The sequence below is a fragment of the Ostrinia nubilalis genome, chromosome 30 (assembly GCF_963855985.1).
Source record: "Ostrinia nubilalis chromosome 30, ilOstNubi1.1, whole genome shotgun sequence".
NCBI lineage: Eukaryota > Metazoa > Arthropoda > Insecta > Lepidoptera > Crambidae > Ostrinia > Ostrinia nubilalis.
Window position 1 is genome coordinate 2,482,309 of NC_087117.1, and position 18,703 is coordinate 2,501,011.

An 18,703-nucleotide genomic window follows, 5' to 3' on the forward strand; every position below is an offset into this window, starting at 1 on the left:
CAAAAACCAACTACGGTGCTGATGCGTAACTTTGGCAAGGTGGATGCAGATGCGATTAAGCGCGATGCAGCATCGCTCGACTGGGGTCCGGTTCAATCCGCGAAAACTGTAGATGATAAGGTGGCCTTATTCAATTCTAACTTGCTGTCTCTCTACGATGTGCATGCTCCGCTGCGACCTGTTAAACTTAAACATCTTCCTGCTCCTTGGATCTCGAGAGAAGTGCGTGCGGCGATGAACCGCCGTGATAGGGCTTTCCTCAATTTCAAAAAAGATCGTTCTGACATAAACTGGTGTAAATATAAAGTTGCAAGAAACCGTTGCAATCAGATGGTGAGATCGGCCAGACGCGGTTATATCCATGATAACATTAACAACACCTCGTCTGCGGATGTGTGGAAGTTCCTCAAAACACTGGGTATTGGCAAACGCCCTACCACACTTTCTCACTCCTCTTTCTCTTCTGATGAGCTAAACACCCATTTCTCCTCTGCTTCCACTTTGGATCCGCTCATCAGATCACAAACTATCAACGAGATAACTTCCACAACTCTTCTACTTCCTGAGGTGTTTATGTTTTCTGCTGTGTCTGGTGATGAGGTCAGGAAAATTATCCTCTCCATCAAATCCAAAGCCGTAGGTTTTGATGATATTAGCCGTACCATGATCCTTATCCTCCTCGAATTCCTTCTCCCTTTCATTACCCATATCATTAACTTTTCCTTATCCTCTGGTGTGTTTCCTCGCAACTGGTGCAAAGCCTTTGTAATCCCTCTACCCAAAATACCTAATCCTTCCACCTTAAATAATTTTAGGCCCATATCCATATTACCATTCCTCTCAAAAACCCTAGAGGCGGTTGTTCACTCCCAACTGTCCAAACTCATATTCACAAACAACCTCCTCAGTCCTTTCCAATCCGGTTTCCGTCCTGGCCACAGCACCAGCACTGCACTGCTCAAGGTGACGGAAGACATCCGAATGGGAATGGAACATGGCCAACTTACATTGCTTGTACTCATTGATTTCTCCAATGCCTTTAATACAGTTGACCATGAAGTCCTCCTATCGTTGTTATCCAGATACAATATGTCACCAGTTGTCATGGATTGGTTCGCCTCATACCTCTGCGGACGCCAACAGGCCGTACGCATAGATAAAACTATTTCCCACTGGCGTGACCTCGTGACCGGTGTTCCGCAGGGTGGTATACTTTCCCCTCTCCTTTTCTCTATTTTTATCAATTCACTCACCTTCGGTATTGGCTCGTCTCACCATCTGTATGCCGATGATCTTCAACTTTACCGACATTGTCGTTTTGACGAAATTGACCAGGCTGTACATCGCTTAAACGATGACCTTGAACATATCAGGGAATGGTCAAATCGTTACGGCGTTGCTGTTAATCCCAACAAATGCCAGGCTATAATAATCGGGAGCCAGCGACAACTCTGTCGTTTAAATATGAATAGTGTCTCAACTGTCACTTTTAATAGTGTGGATATACCATACTGTACTAGTGTTAAGAACCTTGGCCTATACCTTGACTCTACTCTTGGCTGGACGACTCAGGTCTCAGAGATTAGCCGGAAGGTCACTGCCACATTGCGTTCTCTTTGCAGATTAAAATATTTCCTTCCTGTCAAAACCAAGATTTTACTTGTCCACGCCCTAATTTTCCCGCTCATAGATTATGCTGATGTGTGTTATCCGGACCTTAATCAAGTTCTCCTTAACAAACTGGACCGCCTTCTCAACAGTTGCATCCGGTTCATATTTTGTCTACGTAAATATGATCACATCTCCTCCTACCGATCTGAGCTCAAATGGCTACCTGTTCCTCTACGGCGTAATGCCAGAATTCTCACTACACTTTTTACCATCTTAAACGACCCTAATGCTCCTTCCTATCTTAAATCTCAGTATACTCTTTTAAGTTCAACTCATGTAAGGCAACTTCGTTCCTCCAACAAACTTCTTCTTTCTACCCCATCCCACCGCACTGGTTTCCTCTCTAATTCATTCCTTCTCCAATCTATTCGCCTTTGGAACGCTCTTCCCGAGAACATTAGGCAGGCTCCCAGCAAGTTTGTGTTTAAATACTCTGTGCGCAAGCATTTCCTTGAACGTATCTCGTCGTCTTGATCTCTCTTAAACCTTCTCGTTATCCACCTTATATTATGTATATGTATGTATTTATGTAGGTATATATTTTGTATTAATATATTATAATATTTTATGTATTATATTAGTATAAGTTTTTTTGTATTTGTACTATTTTGCACCGCCTACTTAAATTCTCTGTTTTGTCTAATTTTCTGGTTAGCTGGAAGAGAATGCCACATGGCATTAAGCTCGCCTGTTGTACCACTGTTTTTATGTGTGCAATAAAGATTTTAAATAAATAAAATAAGTTACATGTTCTGAACATAATATTGTGAGATCAATTGAATAGTTTAATTAAAAATCAAATATAAAGAGATCAACAATAGGATACTTCGCTCATTAGCAAAGCAAAACCTTTGGTCAGGACTTCTTGGCGGGAATCTGAAGCGTCATGTTAGCGGTTTTGTTTTATTTCCTCAAATTCGTGTGTGGGCGACTATTAATGTGTAATAATGGTGGATTATTAACCATTGAGTGTTCGTGAACGTCCATGGGGCAAGTGAAGCAAAACAGTGCATCGTGATTCTTCTGGTTGTCTCAAGTTGTCCATAGGAGGTCTCAGTAAAGCACCACAACTTTACTGAGACTCAAAGGGTGGGAAAGGGTATCATCTATCATCCTTCATTATATCATTACTTGATCTCATTTTGTAACTCGTATCACTTATACAGGGTGGAAACGATAAGTGATCTCACTCGATTATTTCTAAACTATACCAGATATCGAAAAACTAGTTACTGATCCTGAAAGTGCTTCACGAGCTCTTTTAAATGGTACCAATAACAGGTTACAGAATAAACGGAATCTATCCGAAAATCCAATGTTTCCAGCTTCCATACTAAATGTATGCCAACCACTCAATATTAGAAGTGTATTTTTTTTAAACTTAAAATAAACTCGTAAAATGCATTCTCATTTAAAATAATTTAAGGAAAACATTAGTTTTAGGCTTTATTTGCTATAAAATTTGCTATAATATTATCAAGAGATGAGTGCCATATCTGTGATAGTACTAAATGTATGGAAGATGGAAACATTGATTTTTTAGATAGATCCAGTTTATTCTGGAACTTAATATTAATACTATTGGATAGAGCTTGTGAAGCACTTTTAGGATCAGTAACCAGTTTTACGATATCTTTTGTAGTTTTTAATATTATGAGGCTGTACCAAATGTATGGAAGCCGGAAACATTGAATTTTCGGATAGATCCAGTTTATTCTTTAACCTATTATTGGTACCGTTTGATAGAGCTCATGAAGCACTTTCAGGATCAGTAACTAGTTTTTTGATATCTTGTATAGTTTAGAAATAATCGAGTGAGATCACTTATCGTTTCCACCCTGTATACTGGAAAATGGCACAAATCAAGTCGACCTCGACGTGTATTGCCAACATCATCAAAAAAGAAGAAGAACATTTGGTCATAGTTATGCTTAATTAAATAATATTATGTAAGTTGACACTGACAGAGACTAGCAAAGCAAAAATAATGGCGGCAATGGTCAAATACAAAGCGCGTTCCATTTTGCGCCCGCGCGCTTATAGCTTTAGCTAGAAGATACATGGTACTTTAGTTCAATACCATAGCCATAGACTATACTCTACTCATTCACATTGCATTACAATAATTGTTTTTATTGATATGACTAAAGAAGCATGTTCTTGTATGAGTTATTAAATTATTTAAAATCGTAGAAGAAAAACCGAAAAAACCGAAAAACCCGGTTTTATAACTGACAAAAACCGAGTTCCAAATTGTGTCGGTTATCCGGTTTTTCGGTTATCCGGTTAACCGGTTTGCATGCCCTAGTAGACAGTAATGTGGGGCAGCTAGTACACTTCCTAGGGCTCCGCGAGACGCCGCTGGAGCGCCACCTGTACGCGGCGCCGTACAACCCGCCGCGACCGCACGCGCCCACGCTGCTGACCACTGTCGGCCACTCGTGCGCGGTGGACATTGACGAGGTGAGACCTTGTTGTGTAGACAGTAATGTGGGGCAGCTAGTACACTTCCTAGGGCTCCGCGAGACGCCGCTGGAGCGCCACCTGTACGCGGCGCCGTACAACCCGCCGCGACCGCACGCGCCCACGCTGCTGACCACTGTCGGCCACTCGTGCGCGGTGGACATTGACGAGGTGAGACCTTGTTGTGTAGACAGTAATGTGGGGCAGCTAGTACACTTCCTAGGGCTCCGCGAGACGCCGCTGGAGCGCCACCTGTACGCGGCGCCGTACAACCCGCCGCGACCGCACGCGCCCACGCTGCTGACCACTGTCGGCCACTCGTGCGCGGTGGATATTGACGAGGTGAGGCCTTGTCCTACTAGGTGGACCGACGATCTGGTAACGGCCGCGGGAAGATCCTGGATCCTGGATGGATAGATAGTAAGGTCTAGTTTAGCGTGTACTTTTTAGGGCTCCGCGAGACACCTAAAGAGCGCCATCTATACGTGGCATCTTACACTCGTGCGCAGTGGATATTTATGAGGTAAGGTCACTTTCAGAGCTCGACGGATTAGGCCCGGTTTCCGCTAAGGCGGAGCGGAGCGTAGAAGAGAGGAGATGTGTCGGGCGGACGAAGTTTTCTATAGAATTTGACAGCAGCATTGGTGCGGCGCGGAGTGGTTTTGTGCGGAGCGGAGAAGAGATGTGTAAATAATGAAATCTGCTTGATTATCCAAAACACACTGCTGACCACTATCACTGAAAGCCTTAGAGTGAGACACCTATTATAGAGAGAGAGAGAGCCATCTTTACACTCGTGCGCGGTGGACATTGACGAGGTGAGACCTTGTTGTGTAGACAGTAATGTGGGGCAGCTAGTACACTTCCTAGGGCTCCGCGAGACGCCGCTGGAGCGCCACCTGTACGCGGCGCCGTACAACCCGCCGCGACCGCACGCGCCCACGCTGCTGACCACTGTCGGCCACTCGTGCGCGGTGGACATTGACGAGGTGAGACCTTGTTGTGTAGACAGTAATGTGGGGCAGCTAGTACACTTCCTAGGGCTCCGCGAGACGCCGCTGGAGCGCCACCTGTACGCGGCGCCGTACAACCCGCCGCGACCGCACGCGCCCACGCTGCTGACCACTGTCGGCCACTCGTGCGCGGTGGACATTGACGAGGTGAGACCTTGTCCTACTAGGTGGACCGACGATCTGGTAACGGTCGCGGGAAGATCCTGGATCCTGGATGGATAGATAGTAAGGTCTAGTTTAGCGTGTACTTTGTAGGGCTCCGCGAGACACCTATAGAGCGCCATCTGTACGTGAGACACTCGTGCGCGGTGGATATTGACGAGGTGAGGCCTTGTTGTGTGGGTAGTAAGGTCTTTTATAGCGTGTACTTCTTAGGGAAGCCCTAGGAGAGAGATACCTATAGATAGAGCGCCATCTGTACGTGAGTCTCTCGTGCGCAGTGGATATTGACGAGGTAAGGTCACTTTCAGAGCTCGACGGATTAGGCCCGGTTTCCGCCAAGGCGGAGCGGAGCGGAGAAAAGAGGAGATATGTCGGGCGGACGAAGTTTTCTATAGAATTAGACAGCAGCATTGGTGCGGCGCGGAGTGGTTTTGTGCGGAGCGGAGAAGAGATATGTAAATAATAAAATCTGCTTGGTTATCCAAAACACACTGCTGACCACTGTCACTGAAAGCCTTAGGAGTGAGACACCTATTATAGAGAGAGAGCCATCTTTACACTCGTGCGCGGTGGATATTGACGAGGTGAGACCTTGTTGTGTAGACAGTAATGTGGGGCAGCTAGTACACTTCCTAGGGCTCCGCGAGACGCCGCTGGAGCGCCACCTGTACGCGGCGCCGTACAACCCGCCGCGACCGCACGCGCCCACGCTGCTGACCACTGTCGGCCACTCGTGCGCGGTGGATATTGACGAGGTGAGACCTTGTCCTACTAGGTGGACCGACGATCTGGTAACGGTCGCGGGAAGATCCTGGATCCTGGATGGATAGATAGTAAGGTCTAGTTTAGCGTGAACTTCTTAGGGCTCCGCGAGACACCTATAGAGCGCCATCTGTACGTGAGACACTCGTGCGCAGTGGATATTGACGAGGTGAGACCTTGTCCTACTAGGTGGACCGACGATCTGGTAACGGTCGCGGGAAGATCCTGGATCCTGGATGGATAGATAGTAAGGTCTAGTTTAGCGTGCACTTTGTAGGGCTCCGTGAGACACCTAAAGAGCGCCATCTATACGTGGCATCTTACACTCGTGCGCAGTGGATATTGACGAGGTGAGGACACTTTCAGAGCTCGACGGATTAGGCCCGGTTTCCGCCAAGGCGGAGCGGAGCGGAGAAGAGAGGAGATGTGTCGGGCGGACAAAGTTTTCTATAGAATTTGACAGCAGCATTGGTGCGGCGCGGAGTGGTTTTGTGCGGAGCGGAGAAGAGATATGTAAATAATAAAATCTGCTTGGTTATCCAAAACACACTGCTGACCACTGTCACTGAAAGCCTTAGAGTGAGACACCTATTATAGAGAGAGAGAGCCATCTTTACACTCGTGCGCGGTGGATATTGACGAGGTGAGACCTTGTTGTGTAGACAGTAATGTGGGGCAGCTAGTACACTTCCTAGGGCTCCGCGAGACGCCGCTGGAGCGCCACCTGTACGCGGCGCCGTACAACCCGCCGCGACCGCACGCGCCCACGCTGCTGACCACTGTCGGCCACTCGTGCGCGGTGGACATTGACGAGGTGAGGCCTTGTCCTACTAGGTGGACCGACGATCTAGTAACGGTCGCGGGAAGATCCTGGATGGATAGATAGTAAGGTCTAGTTTAGCGTGCACTTTGTAGGGCTCCGTGAGACACCTATAGAGCGCCATCTTTACGTGAGTCACTCGTGCGCAGTGGATATTGACGAGGTGAGACCTTGTTGTGTGGGTAGTAAGGTCTATTTTAGCGTGTACTTCTTAGGAGAGCCTTAGGAGTGAGTCACATATAGAGCGCCATCTTTACACTGGTGCACGGTGGATATTGACGAGGTGAGACCTTGTTGTGTGGGTAGTAAGGTCTATTACGTGTACTTTGTAGGGCTCCATGAGACACCTAAAGAGCGCCATCTATACGTGGCATCTGATACTCGTGTGCGGTGGATATTGACGAGGTGAGACCTTGTTGTGTAGGAAGTAAGGTCTATTTAGCGCGTACTTTGTAGGGCTTCGCTAGACGCCACTAGAGCGCCATCTGTTAGGAGAGCCTTAGGAGTGAGACACCTATAGAGCGCCATATAGAGAGAGAGCCATCTTTGCACTCGTGCGTAGTGGATATTTATGAGGTAAGGTCACTTTCAGAGCTCGACGGATTAGGCCCGGTTTCCGCCAAGGCGGAGCGGAGCGGAGAAGAGAGGAGATGTGTCGGGCGGACGAAGTTTTCTATAGAATTTGACAGCAGCCTTGGTACGGCGCGGAGTGGTTTTGTGCGGAGCGGAGAAGAGATGTGTAAATAATGAAATCTGCTTGGTTATCCAAAACACTTCTCTACTTCGCTTTGGTGGAAAGTGGGGCTTAATGCCGATGCGGCAACAAGTTTCTAGAGTGGAGGCCACGTACCGTAATCAGCGTGGGACGTCCACCCACAAGGTGGACCGACGACCTCATAATGGTAGAAGAAAGACGCTGGATGCAGGCCCCTACCAACCGGTCATTGTGGAAATCATTGGGGGAGGTCTATGTTCGACAGTGGATGTCCTATGATTCATTCGTATCATTAGGAGAGTCTTATTTTAAAAAGTTTCTAACTATTTCAATTTCATCCTGTATAATCTTGTCACATAACCGCTATATTATTGCTCCCAGGACTGCACAACGGCGGTGGTGACCAGTTCATCCATCAGCAGCGTGCCAAGAACACGGGTGTACCGCCTCGCGCACTCGCCGCCGAGACTGCACGCGCAAGGCACGCTGTTGGAGCGCGCAGGTTAGTGTTGTACAACTATCGATAGTTGACTGTCGATAGGTCACTATAAAACACACACAATATTTGACACATTTGATTTGTCATACATAGAGCGCTTTCACATTTAGGCGATTTTTCCGCCGCCCATAGACACCCGCTGGCATGGGGCCGTATCTTTTGCATACTATATCTTTCTTTTTCTTTTCTCGTCCTGTGTGGTATACAATGAAGTGAGTTCTATCTTAGCACCACGATATTAAAATAGATCTATTCTGAAAGAGGTCTTGCTGGAATGAGCCTTGTAGTTTCACACACTTTTATAAAGTTGTTTACACTTTGACTTCTCGTCGCACACTGACGAACGTTCGTACTACCTGGCCCTTTTATCATGTTGATTAGAATGGGGCGAGTGAAGTGGGTGTGTTAGTCAGTATGCACATATTTGATTTACTTCAATTTGGTTATTTTTACCGTTAGATAATTACTGGCAACTAGTGGTGACTGAGTTTGTTCCGGTGTTTCTTCTCAGCACTTGCCATATGTTTGTCTCGAAGCGCTGGTAGGGCCCAAAAGATAAGGAGACATGTAAAGTGCCCCATAAGGGCTACCTTTTTTATTTACTATATTTTGACGTTCATAAATGCCACCAGTGGTCTAAATTGGATAAAATATTTTTGATTTTGAGTATAATTACGTATAATTAAAAAAAAAATTAGGGAAAAAATATTAAGAAATGGTAATAATTTAAATAAATTCATGCGAATTAATCATACATTTACTGATTTTCTAACAATTCTCACAGAATCGCCAGAGACGCGGAGTTTCAACGGCTCCTGGGACAGCCGGTCCGGCGACGGAGACGATACCGATTGCAGCGACACCGGCATGCTTATACGAGGTGAGTGCGGATCATCAGGTCATTCAGCCTCCTTGCTCAATACCCGGAAGATGAAGCTGGGTGAAATGGTTCCGAGGTGATATGAGAACACTAAATATTCCATTTTGTTTACCCAGGTGATATATCACACAGGTGAGCAAAGTGGAATAATCCATAACTGTGTAATTAAAATAAATAAATAATAAGGGCGTCCTCGGAAAACCAGCTTCTGCGCATGCTCGCACGGCCCTTTCTAAACCAAAGGCGCGTGATTTTTTTTGTCAGTCACAGAAATACCCGTCACATTTAACCCGTGTGTGTCTTTCTTCCGAAAACAGGCATAAAAACTATTATATTTCTTTTAGTTTCAATCTATCTCCTATAACACATCTAATTCGCTACTGTTGTTTAAGCGTGAATGAGTAAATACATCCATTAATACCAGTTAATCCTTAAAAACTTAAACAAATACCAGCATATTGTTTTGTTTTTAGAATTATTGTTGTTATATACCTGTATCTACCCGTGCGAAGCCGGGGCAGGCTGCAAGTATTTATTATAAAAGATTAGCGTGGGGCGTCCATGCTTCACAAGATTATTATTTATCTATTCGAACTGTTTACTCAGTCAGTCTGTTTTCTAAATAAATACATCTTAATTCCAGAAAACTCGCTATCCGTCCACGACATACCGCCCGCGCAGATATTCACGACGCGGCTGTCGTGCGGCGCGCCCGCCTACTGCTCGCTGTGGCGCTGCGCCCGCCCGGGGCGGAGCCCTACCGTCTTACACGTGTACGGCGGGCCCGAGGTGCAGACCGTCACCAACAGCTACAAGGTGAGCGAGAGAGAGACTTGTGATATAAGTCGCTATGACGTCACACGCGGCTGTCGTGCGGCGCGCCCGCCTACTGCTCGCTGTGGCGCTGCGCCCGCCCGGGGCGGAGCCCTACCGTGCTGCACGTGTACGGCGGGCCCGAGGTGCAGACCGTCACCAACAGCTACAAGGTGAGCGAGAGAGAGACTTGTGATATAAGTCGCTATGACGTCACACGCGGCTGTCGTGCGGCGCGCCCGCCTACTGCTCGCTGTGGCGCTGCGCCCGCCCGGGGCGGAGCCCTACCGTGCTGCACGTGTACGGCGGGCCCGAGGTGCAGACCGTCACCAACAGCTACAAGGTGAGCGAGAGAGAGACTTGTGATATAAGTCGCTATGACGTCACACGCGGCTGTCGTGCGGCGCGCCCGCCTACTGCTCGCTGTGGCGCTGCGCCCGCCCGGGGCGGAGCCCTACCGTGCTGCACGTGTACGGCGGGCCCGAGGTGCAGACCGTCACCAACAGCTACAAGGTGAGCGAGAGAGAGACTTGTGATATAAGTCGCTATGACGTCACACGCGTCTCTCGTGCGGCGCGCCCGCCTACTGCTCGCTGTGGCGCTGCGCCCGCCCGGGGCGGAGCCCTACCGTGCTGCACGTGTACGGCGGGCCCGAGGTGCAGACCGTCACCAACAGCTACAAGGTGAGCGAGAGAGAGACTTGTGATATAAGTCGCTATGACGTCACACGCGTCTCTCGTGCGGCGCGCCCGCCTACTGCTCGCTGTGGCGCTGCGCCCGCCCGGGGCGGAGCCCTACCGTGCTGCACGTGTACGGCGGGCCCGAGGTGCAGACCGTCACCAACAGCTACAAGGTGAGCGAGAGAGAGAGAGACTTGTGAAAATAGGCCTTCCAAAACCAATCATCTGCTAGCTGAACGTTTACCATATAGGGTACTCTTAATGTGGTATGATAGCCACTAGGTGTGGCTACTGATAGTAGCTAGATGCGGCCACTGATAGTGGCTAGATGCGGCCACTGATAGTGGCTAGATGCGGCCACTGAAAGTAGCTAAATGCGGCCAGTGATAGTAGCTAAATGCGGCCACTAGTAGCTTGACGTAGCCACTAATGGCTCGCCAACATGGCCACTAGTGTCTCCATATGACTTCTCCTTAAAGCTACGAGAGCAGACCTAGATTATTTCATCCACTGGTGGCTTGACTTGGCCACTACGAGCCACTAGTAGCTATATGTGACCACTGATAGTAGCTAGGGGTTCTAAGCTAGTTATGGATAATGATATAAGTCGCTAGTGTACGGTGGGCCCGAGGTGCAGACTGTCACCAACAGCTATAAGGTGAGCGAGAGAGACCGCTAACTAATGTGGTACATTAGCCACTAAATGTGGCCACTAGTGGATAGATATGCCCTTGCCCCCTGTGCCAACGATAGGGGAGCGTATGAATGAGACTATACATGAGTTTCTTTGCGAGATCGAATCAGAAATGAGGAAATCCGTAAACGAACTAAAGTCGCTGACATCGCCCGACGGATTAGCAAGTTGAAGTGGCAATGGGCAGGGCACATAGTACGCAGAACTGACGGCCGATGGGGCAGCAAGGTTCTGGAGTGGAAGCCGCGTACCAGAAAACGCAGCGTGGGACGTCCACCTACAAGGTGGACCGACGACATCGTAAAGGTAGCAGGGAAGCGCTGGATGCAGGCCGCTACCAATCGATCAACGTGGATAGCATTAGGGGAGGCCTATGTTCAGCAGTGGACGTCCTATGGCTGAAATGATGATGATGATACATGAGTAATTGAGTACTTATATTAAAGAGATGAAAGATAAATATCGTAACAGCAATCTTATCACTGCGTGGTAAATCTGCTGACACACACGTACTGAACGTGATCAAGATAATTGAAGTATGCAGAGATAATGTTTAAATTATGTGCATACCGGCACGCCAACTGACTTTCTTTTATAATGTCCTTAATTTTATTGTAAATTGAAAAATATGAGAATAAAAACTCAAATAACCATTTAGGAATGATCAGTACATTTTTAAGTCTTAGTCTTTAAATTGAAATCTTAAAGAAAGGTTTATTTTTTTATTTGTGAAAATGCTCTCCATTCTTAGTGGGAATGTTGTTGGCAACACTTCTAAAATGTCAAAATTCCGTGGATTTAAAAATCAGACTTCAGATACTTTCAATGTGGTTCGATTGAGAGACTTATGATCAAGTTGATGAAAATCTACTGATAATGAGGTGTGATAGTCACTAGTAGTGGCTACCTGAAAACCACGAGTAGGTTGAAATGGCCACTAGCAGCTCGATTATGGCCACTGACAACAACTACCTGATAGCCACTGGCCTGTCTATATGGTCACTATTTATAATGCGAACAGTTAGGGACTGGAATTCGCTGCCTGCTGCTGTATTTCCTTCCTGAACACTATAATCCGGGCCTTTTCAAGGCGAGAGTGAATAGGCACTTACAGGGCAGATAATATGTACCATCCTAGACTGCATCTCACTTAACACCAGGTGCGATTGCGGTCAAATACCTGCCTTGTCTTGCATAAAAACAAATTGTAACAAGTCAAATGGAGGCTAACGCTCGTATTCACAAACATTACCATGCTGTCTCACAGTGCGCGTGGACGCACATGATGACACACGAACTCATCACAGAGCTCTATTCAACGCTGTGCCAGGCCTGTTCATCTCCGCGAGTTTACATCGAAAACAAAACACGCACGATGGCCCACCTACAGGATACTATTCGGCAAGGCCTCACATACGAGCGAACATTGACTCACGCACGCGTATTCTTGTGTATGATGGAAGAAAATAAAGAAAATGGTGTACTAAATACTGTGCAGTATTTAACTGCCTAAATAATAATAAAAACACAGAATGTAGGTACTTTTTTAAGTTGCCTCAAGACACTGAGAGGTAAATAAGTAGTTAATATTATTCATGATAATTCATGCTAAATCATGTATTTCCTCCGCCATTTTCCGCAGTTTGGCACCTCACGTCACATCATTTTACCGAAGTCAGCCCTATAGCTTCGGCGCAGTGCCGATCACTGACGTTTGTCAACAAAATGGTGCTTGACTCTTGAGACAAGCTAAATTACACCATATTGTTAATGACATTGAGCATACATTTTTTTAAATACCTTCGCGAAGTAAAACTTCTGTACGTGTTACTTATTATTATTCTGTGGCTGTGCGTTCGATTTGCTGTACACTTACCAATTATTTGTGAATACGAGTGTAAGAAACCCTAAAATCGTCTCTTTATTTCACAGGGCATCCGCCAACTCCGCATGCATATGTTAGCAGCGCGCGGGTTCAACGTAGTTGCGGTCGATTCGAGGGGCTCGAAGCACCGCGGGCGCGCGTGGGAGGCTGCTATCAAGGGCAAGATGGGGCAGGTGGAGCTTGACGACCAGGTGAGTCGGTTGTATGAGGTATGATAGCCACCGTGGCTACTTTATAGCCACTAGAAAGTAGCTACTAGATAGCCACTAGATGTGGTTACTTGATAGCCAATAGAAAGTAGCCATTAAATATTGTGGCTATTTGATAGCCACTAAATGTTACAACGTGGTGGAGGTCAACTCGAGAGGCGCGCGTGGGAGGCCACCATCAAGGGCAAGATAGGGCAGGTGGAGCTTGACGACCAGGTGATCATCATCATCATCACATTTAGTTTCTCCCTACTGTGTTACTATGTATGAAGGGACTCAACTTGGAAATCCTATGTTCTTCTGATTAATTTCGTTGCGGGTCCAATGACAGTTTAACTTTCCCCCGGGACAAACTTGACCTTCATTGCTTGGGTTATTGGCGGTCAAGCTGTAGATCTTGGCTACACAGGAGTTGCAGCGGTGGTTGCATGTCAAGATAAATGCTGAGCGGGAGGGAGCCTATTGGCGCAGTGTTTTAGTCATTGTTTTTTTATTTATTTTGTTATTTTAGATGTGTTGTTGTTGTTATTGTATTATCTACTTGTTCATAAAGTACTTTTTGTCCCAGGTTGAAGTATTGCAATGGCTGGCCAAAGAGACCGGCTGCATCGATATGGAAAGGATCGCGATACACGGCTGGAGTTACGGTGAGACGACACTCTAAAATGTACTTTATTTACACACGCTTAAAAGCGAATATTCTTATCTATTCTGTTTCTATGACTCAATAGGTGTGTCAGGAACTTTTATTTGACACAACAGTTGGGTCACGATGTAACTTGACAAGATAGTTGCGTCATGAAATAATATCATTTCAATCTAGAAATTTTTACTCACAACGAGAAAGCTTATGTGCCTGCCGCGCAACTGATGCAAAGTAATGATGAGAACGAAGGTGGAAGCTACCTTACCTGAAATCCTCAATCACGGAGCAACTTGGCGATATTTTCAATTCATACTTGAATTTATTTCAATTTTTTATTACGCAAAAATCTTAGCAACAGTTCAGATAACGACACATACAGCTAAACATGGTGGTATCTTATGCAGTTATTCAATTCAATTCAATTCAATTTATTCATTTAAAGATAAAATGATCCACATGGTTAGTAAATGGGTGCCTTATACAACTATGTTAGTAATTTATTTATTATAACATACCACTAATTATCCAACCCGTTCAGTAAGAAGTAGCCGAAGGAAATGTCGGATAATAGGAGAGTCGTACCTCTCCGCGACGGTCTTCAGGATACTGTTGGGTTAACAGTTATAACACTGACGATTTTGCAACAGAAATTTAATCTATGTAAAGTGTGCAGCAAAATAAACAAGTTCCCTTCGTTTCCAGGTGGTTATCTCTCGCTCCTCGGCCTAGCAACGCGTCCGAACATATTCAAAGTGTGCGTGGCGGGCGCGCCTGTCACCAGCTGGCGGCTCTACGACACCGCCTACACCGAGCGCTATATGGGCCTGCCGTGCGCGGCGCCGCATGCCTACACGCGGGCCAGCGTGCTGGCTCACGCTCCATTCTTCCCTGACCAGTAATTTCACATTTAAATATTACTATAACTTAAGACGTGAAAGAAAAAAAAATGATATTTTATCGTGACTCAACAGGTGTGCCATCAACGTGACACGACAGTGGTGTCATGATAGATTAGCATCTCTCTAACACTGAGCTAGTTGTGTCATCAATGTGTACCATGACACGACAGTGGTGTCACGAAATATTAGCATCTCTCTAGGCTGTATGATAACCAGCTGGCGGCTCTACGACACCGCCTACACCGAGCGCTATATGGGCCTGCCGTGCGCGGCGCCGCATGCCTACACGCGGGCCAGCGTGCTGGCTCACGCTCCTTTCTTCCCTGACCAGTAAATATTATTATGTATTTAATTTTTAAAAAAGTTTTTCATGACTCAACAGGTGTGTCATCAACGTGACACGACAGTGGTGTCATGATATTTTAGCATCTTCTAGTTCCGAGCTAGGTGTGTCATCAATTAATACCGTCACACGAAAGTTGTGTCACAAAATATTAGCATCTGTCTAGGCTGCATAGTGACTAGATAGCGTTCTACGACACCGCCTACACCGAGCGCTATATGGGCCTGCCGTGCGCGGCGCCGCATGCCTACACGCGGGCCAGCGTGCTGGCTCACGCTCCTTTCTTCCCAGACCAGTAATTTCACATTTAAATATTACTATCATTTAAGACGCGAAAGAAAAAAATGATATTTTATCGTGACTCAACAGGTGGGTCATCAATGTGACACGACGGTGGTGTCATGATATTTTAGCATCTTCTAGTTCAGAGCTAGGTGTGTCATCAATTAGTACCGTCAAACGAAAGCTGTGTCACGAAATATTAGCATAGATATGCTAATATTTCGTAGTAGTTATCATACAGCCTAGAGATCTAGGCTGTATGATAACTAGCTGGCGGCTCTACGACACCGCCTACACCGAGCGGTATATGGGCCTGCCGTGCGCGGCACCGCATGCCTACACACGAGCCAGCGTGCTGGCTCACGCTCCTTTCTTCCCTGACCAGTAAATATTGATATCTAATTTAAAAAGTACATGACTCAACAAGTGTCTCATCAATATGTACCATGACACGACCGTGGTGTCATGGTATAGGTAATAGCATCTGAGCTAGGCGTGTCATCAATTAGTACCGTCACACGAAAGCTGTGTCACGAAACATTATCATCTATCTAGGCTGTATGTTGATTAGCTGGCGGCTCTTCGATATCTAAGCTTATTAATTAGCTTAGGTAATTATGGGCTTACACGCGAGCTAGCGTGCTGGCTCACGTGCCTTTCTTCCCTGACCAGTAATTTCACATTTAAATATTACTATATTTGAGACGCGAAAGAAAAAAAATGATATTTTATCGTGACTCAACAGGTGGGTCATCAACGTGACACGACCGTGGTGTCATGGTATATGCAATAGCATCTCTCTAACACCGAGCTATGTGACACGACAGTGGTGTTATGATATATTGGCATCTCTAGCACCGAGGTGTCTCATCAATTGGAACCGTGCCACGACAGTTGTTTTACGAAATATTAGCATCTCTCTAGGCTGTATGATAACTAGATGGGTCTCTACGACACCGCCTACACCGAGCGCTATATGGGCCTGCCGTGCGCGGCGCCGCACGCCTACACGCGAGCCAGCGTGCTGGCTCACGCTCCATTCTTCCCTGACCAGTAAATATTATTATCTAATTTAAAAAAAGACATGACTCAACAGGTGTGTCATAATATGTACCATGACACGACAGTGGTGTCATGGTATAGGTAATAGCATCTGAGCTAGGTGTGTCATCAATTGGACCGTGGCACGACAGTGGTGTCACGAAATATTAGCATTTCTAGGCTGTAAGATGACTAGCTGGCGGCTCTACGACACCGCCTACACCGAGCGCTATATGGGCCTGCCGTGCGCGGCGCCGCATGCCTATACGCGGGCCAGCGTGCTGGCTCACGCTCCATTCTTCCCTGACCAGTAAATATTATAGTTTTCTTTAAAATAAAAACTTTTCATGACTCAGTAGGTGTGTCATCAATATGTACCATGACACGACAGTGGAGTCATGGTATAGGTAAAAGCATCTCTCTAGCACCGAGCTATGTGACACGCCAGTTGTGTCAGTTCTACGAGCTATGTACCCAGCCCACTGCCACTTGATTCAGCAATTCTGCGAGCTATGTCGGTCACTTTGGTTTTCATGCGGATCTCCTAATTTCTGATTTGATCACATAGCACGCTCCTTCTTATGAGGGCCATAGTAAGCGACCACGTCCCAGCTTGGTGCTATAAATGTTATATTAATTGTAAATCCCACACTTTGTCCGCAGGGAAGGCCGCCTGCTGATCATCCACGGGCTGGCGGACGAGAATGTTCACTTCTGTCACACCGCGGCTCTGCTCGCGGAGCTGGTGCGCCTCGGGAAGCCGCATCGTGTTCAGGTAACTATCAAAGGTCTACCATCATCATTTCAGCCACAGGACGTCCACTGCTGAACATAGGCATCCCTCAGTGATTTACATAATGTCCGGTAGTGGCTTGCACCCAGCTAACTTTATGAGGTTTTCAGTCCTTTTAATGACTGGACGTCTCACGCTGCACTTTCCTGTACGTTGCCTCCAGAACCTTGCTGCCTCATCGGCCGTCAGTTCTGCGTGCTATGTGCCCTGCCTATGGCTACTTCAGCTTGCTAATATGCGATACGAAGTTGTGCAAACAGCTGATTTTCGTTCGTCGTTTCGAAAATATTTAGCGCAATCGGGTTGCTGGTCTTCATGACGGTTGAAGGGCATTTAATCCTGCATCTATACTAATATTATAAAGCTGAAGAGTTTGTTTGTTTGTTTACTTGAACACGCTAATTTACGGAACTACTGGTCCGATTTGAAAAGTTCTTTCAGTGTTAGATAGCCCATTTATCGAGGAAGGCTATAGGCTATACAACATCACGTTACGATCAATAGGAACAGAGCAATAATAAAAAATATTGCGAAAACGGGTTTTCACGCGCACAGCTAAAGCCCGGTCCGTGAGCACGTAGAATTTTGTCCAATGACCCCAAGCTACCCATCCTTATCGCTCGCGCGTAATTATATTGCTGTCGCGACTGTGCGACGGGCGGCCGCAGTGAGTGTGCGAGCGCAACAGCAACATAATTACGCGCGAGAGAAGGATGGGTAGCTTGGGGTCATTGGACAAAATTCTACGTGGTCGCAGACCAGACTATAGTTGAATTCATAATCTTCGGCTTGACACTATTTAATGGGAGCCTGTATGTGAATCGAACCCGTAACCTCTTTCAGATCTACCCGGGCGAGCGGCACTCGCTGCGCGCCGTGCACGCCGCCAAGCACTACGAGGCGGCGCTGCTGCACTTCCTGCACGAGCACTTGTGAACAATACACCAAGCAAGCTACATTTGAAGTTTCATTTACCTACCTTCACTATTGTAGCCAAAAAAGACCAAAATCAAAAAGGAGAGGAATGGGGAAACGGAACATGGCCTCGATATGGCACATGGACACATCTATGGCATTAAGGCGCGCGCGCACGGGTGACTTTTGTCACCGTCACCATTTCTCTCCATAGATAATATGAAGTACTACGTGGTCTCTCTTTATAAAATGCGCGCATAGCTTTATGTACTGCCTCGCTCGGTCTGCACAATGTACCATCGGAAACAGTGTTAACTATGCATTTCGGTCATGTCGTCTCGTTCTATCACAAAGAAATGGATTGTTAACAGTGTGGCCGTGTGTACAAACGATGCTTGCTTAAGTGAAGCAGCAAGTCGAATGCACAGCGTTGAATAGAACTCTGTGATTGGTTCGTGTGTCACCCTGTGCGTCCTTGCGCACTGTGAGACCTCATAGTAATTGTGAATATGGACGTT

At 46.7% G+C, this 18,703-nt stretch overlaps 1 protein-coding gene and 1 long non-coding RNA gene across 2 annotated transcripts in view; both read left to right on the forward strand.

The window, feature by feature from the left end:
- The window catches only part of LOC135085901 (dipeptidyl peptidase 9), a 38,496-nt gene extending 20,270 nt beyond the window's left edge, over nucleotides 1-18,226 (forward strand). The window contains 9 exon segments of the mRNA XM_063980686.1: nucleotides 4,000-4,476; nucleotides 4,905-5,294; nucleotides 5,930-6,064; nucleotides 10,529-10,651; nucleotides 13,105-13,248; nucleotides 13,835-13,913; nucleotides 14,615-14,807; nucleotides 17,141-17,252; nucleotides 18,114-18,226. Of these exon segments, the coding sequence (XP_063836756.1) occupies nucleotides 4,000-4,476; nucleotides 4,905-5,294; nucleotides 5,930-6,064; nucleotides 10,529-10,651; nucleotides 13,105-13,248; nucleotides 13,835-13,913; nucleotides 14,615-14,807; nucleotides 17,141-17,252; nucleotides 18,114-18,206 (1,746 nt within the window). The 3' untranslated portion in view covers nucleotides 18,207-18,226.
- LOC135086070 (uncharacterized) lies at nucleotides 6,662-9,719 on the forward strand. The gene is made up of 4 exons (XR_010260286.1): nucleotides 6,662-6,714; nucleotides 7,988-8,108; nucleotides 8,890-8,985; nucleotides 9,629-9,719. It is a non-coding gene; the product is annotated as an uncharacterized LOC135086070 (long non-coding RNA).
- Nucleotides 18,227-18,703: the final 477 nt, after the last annotated feature.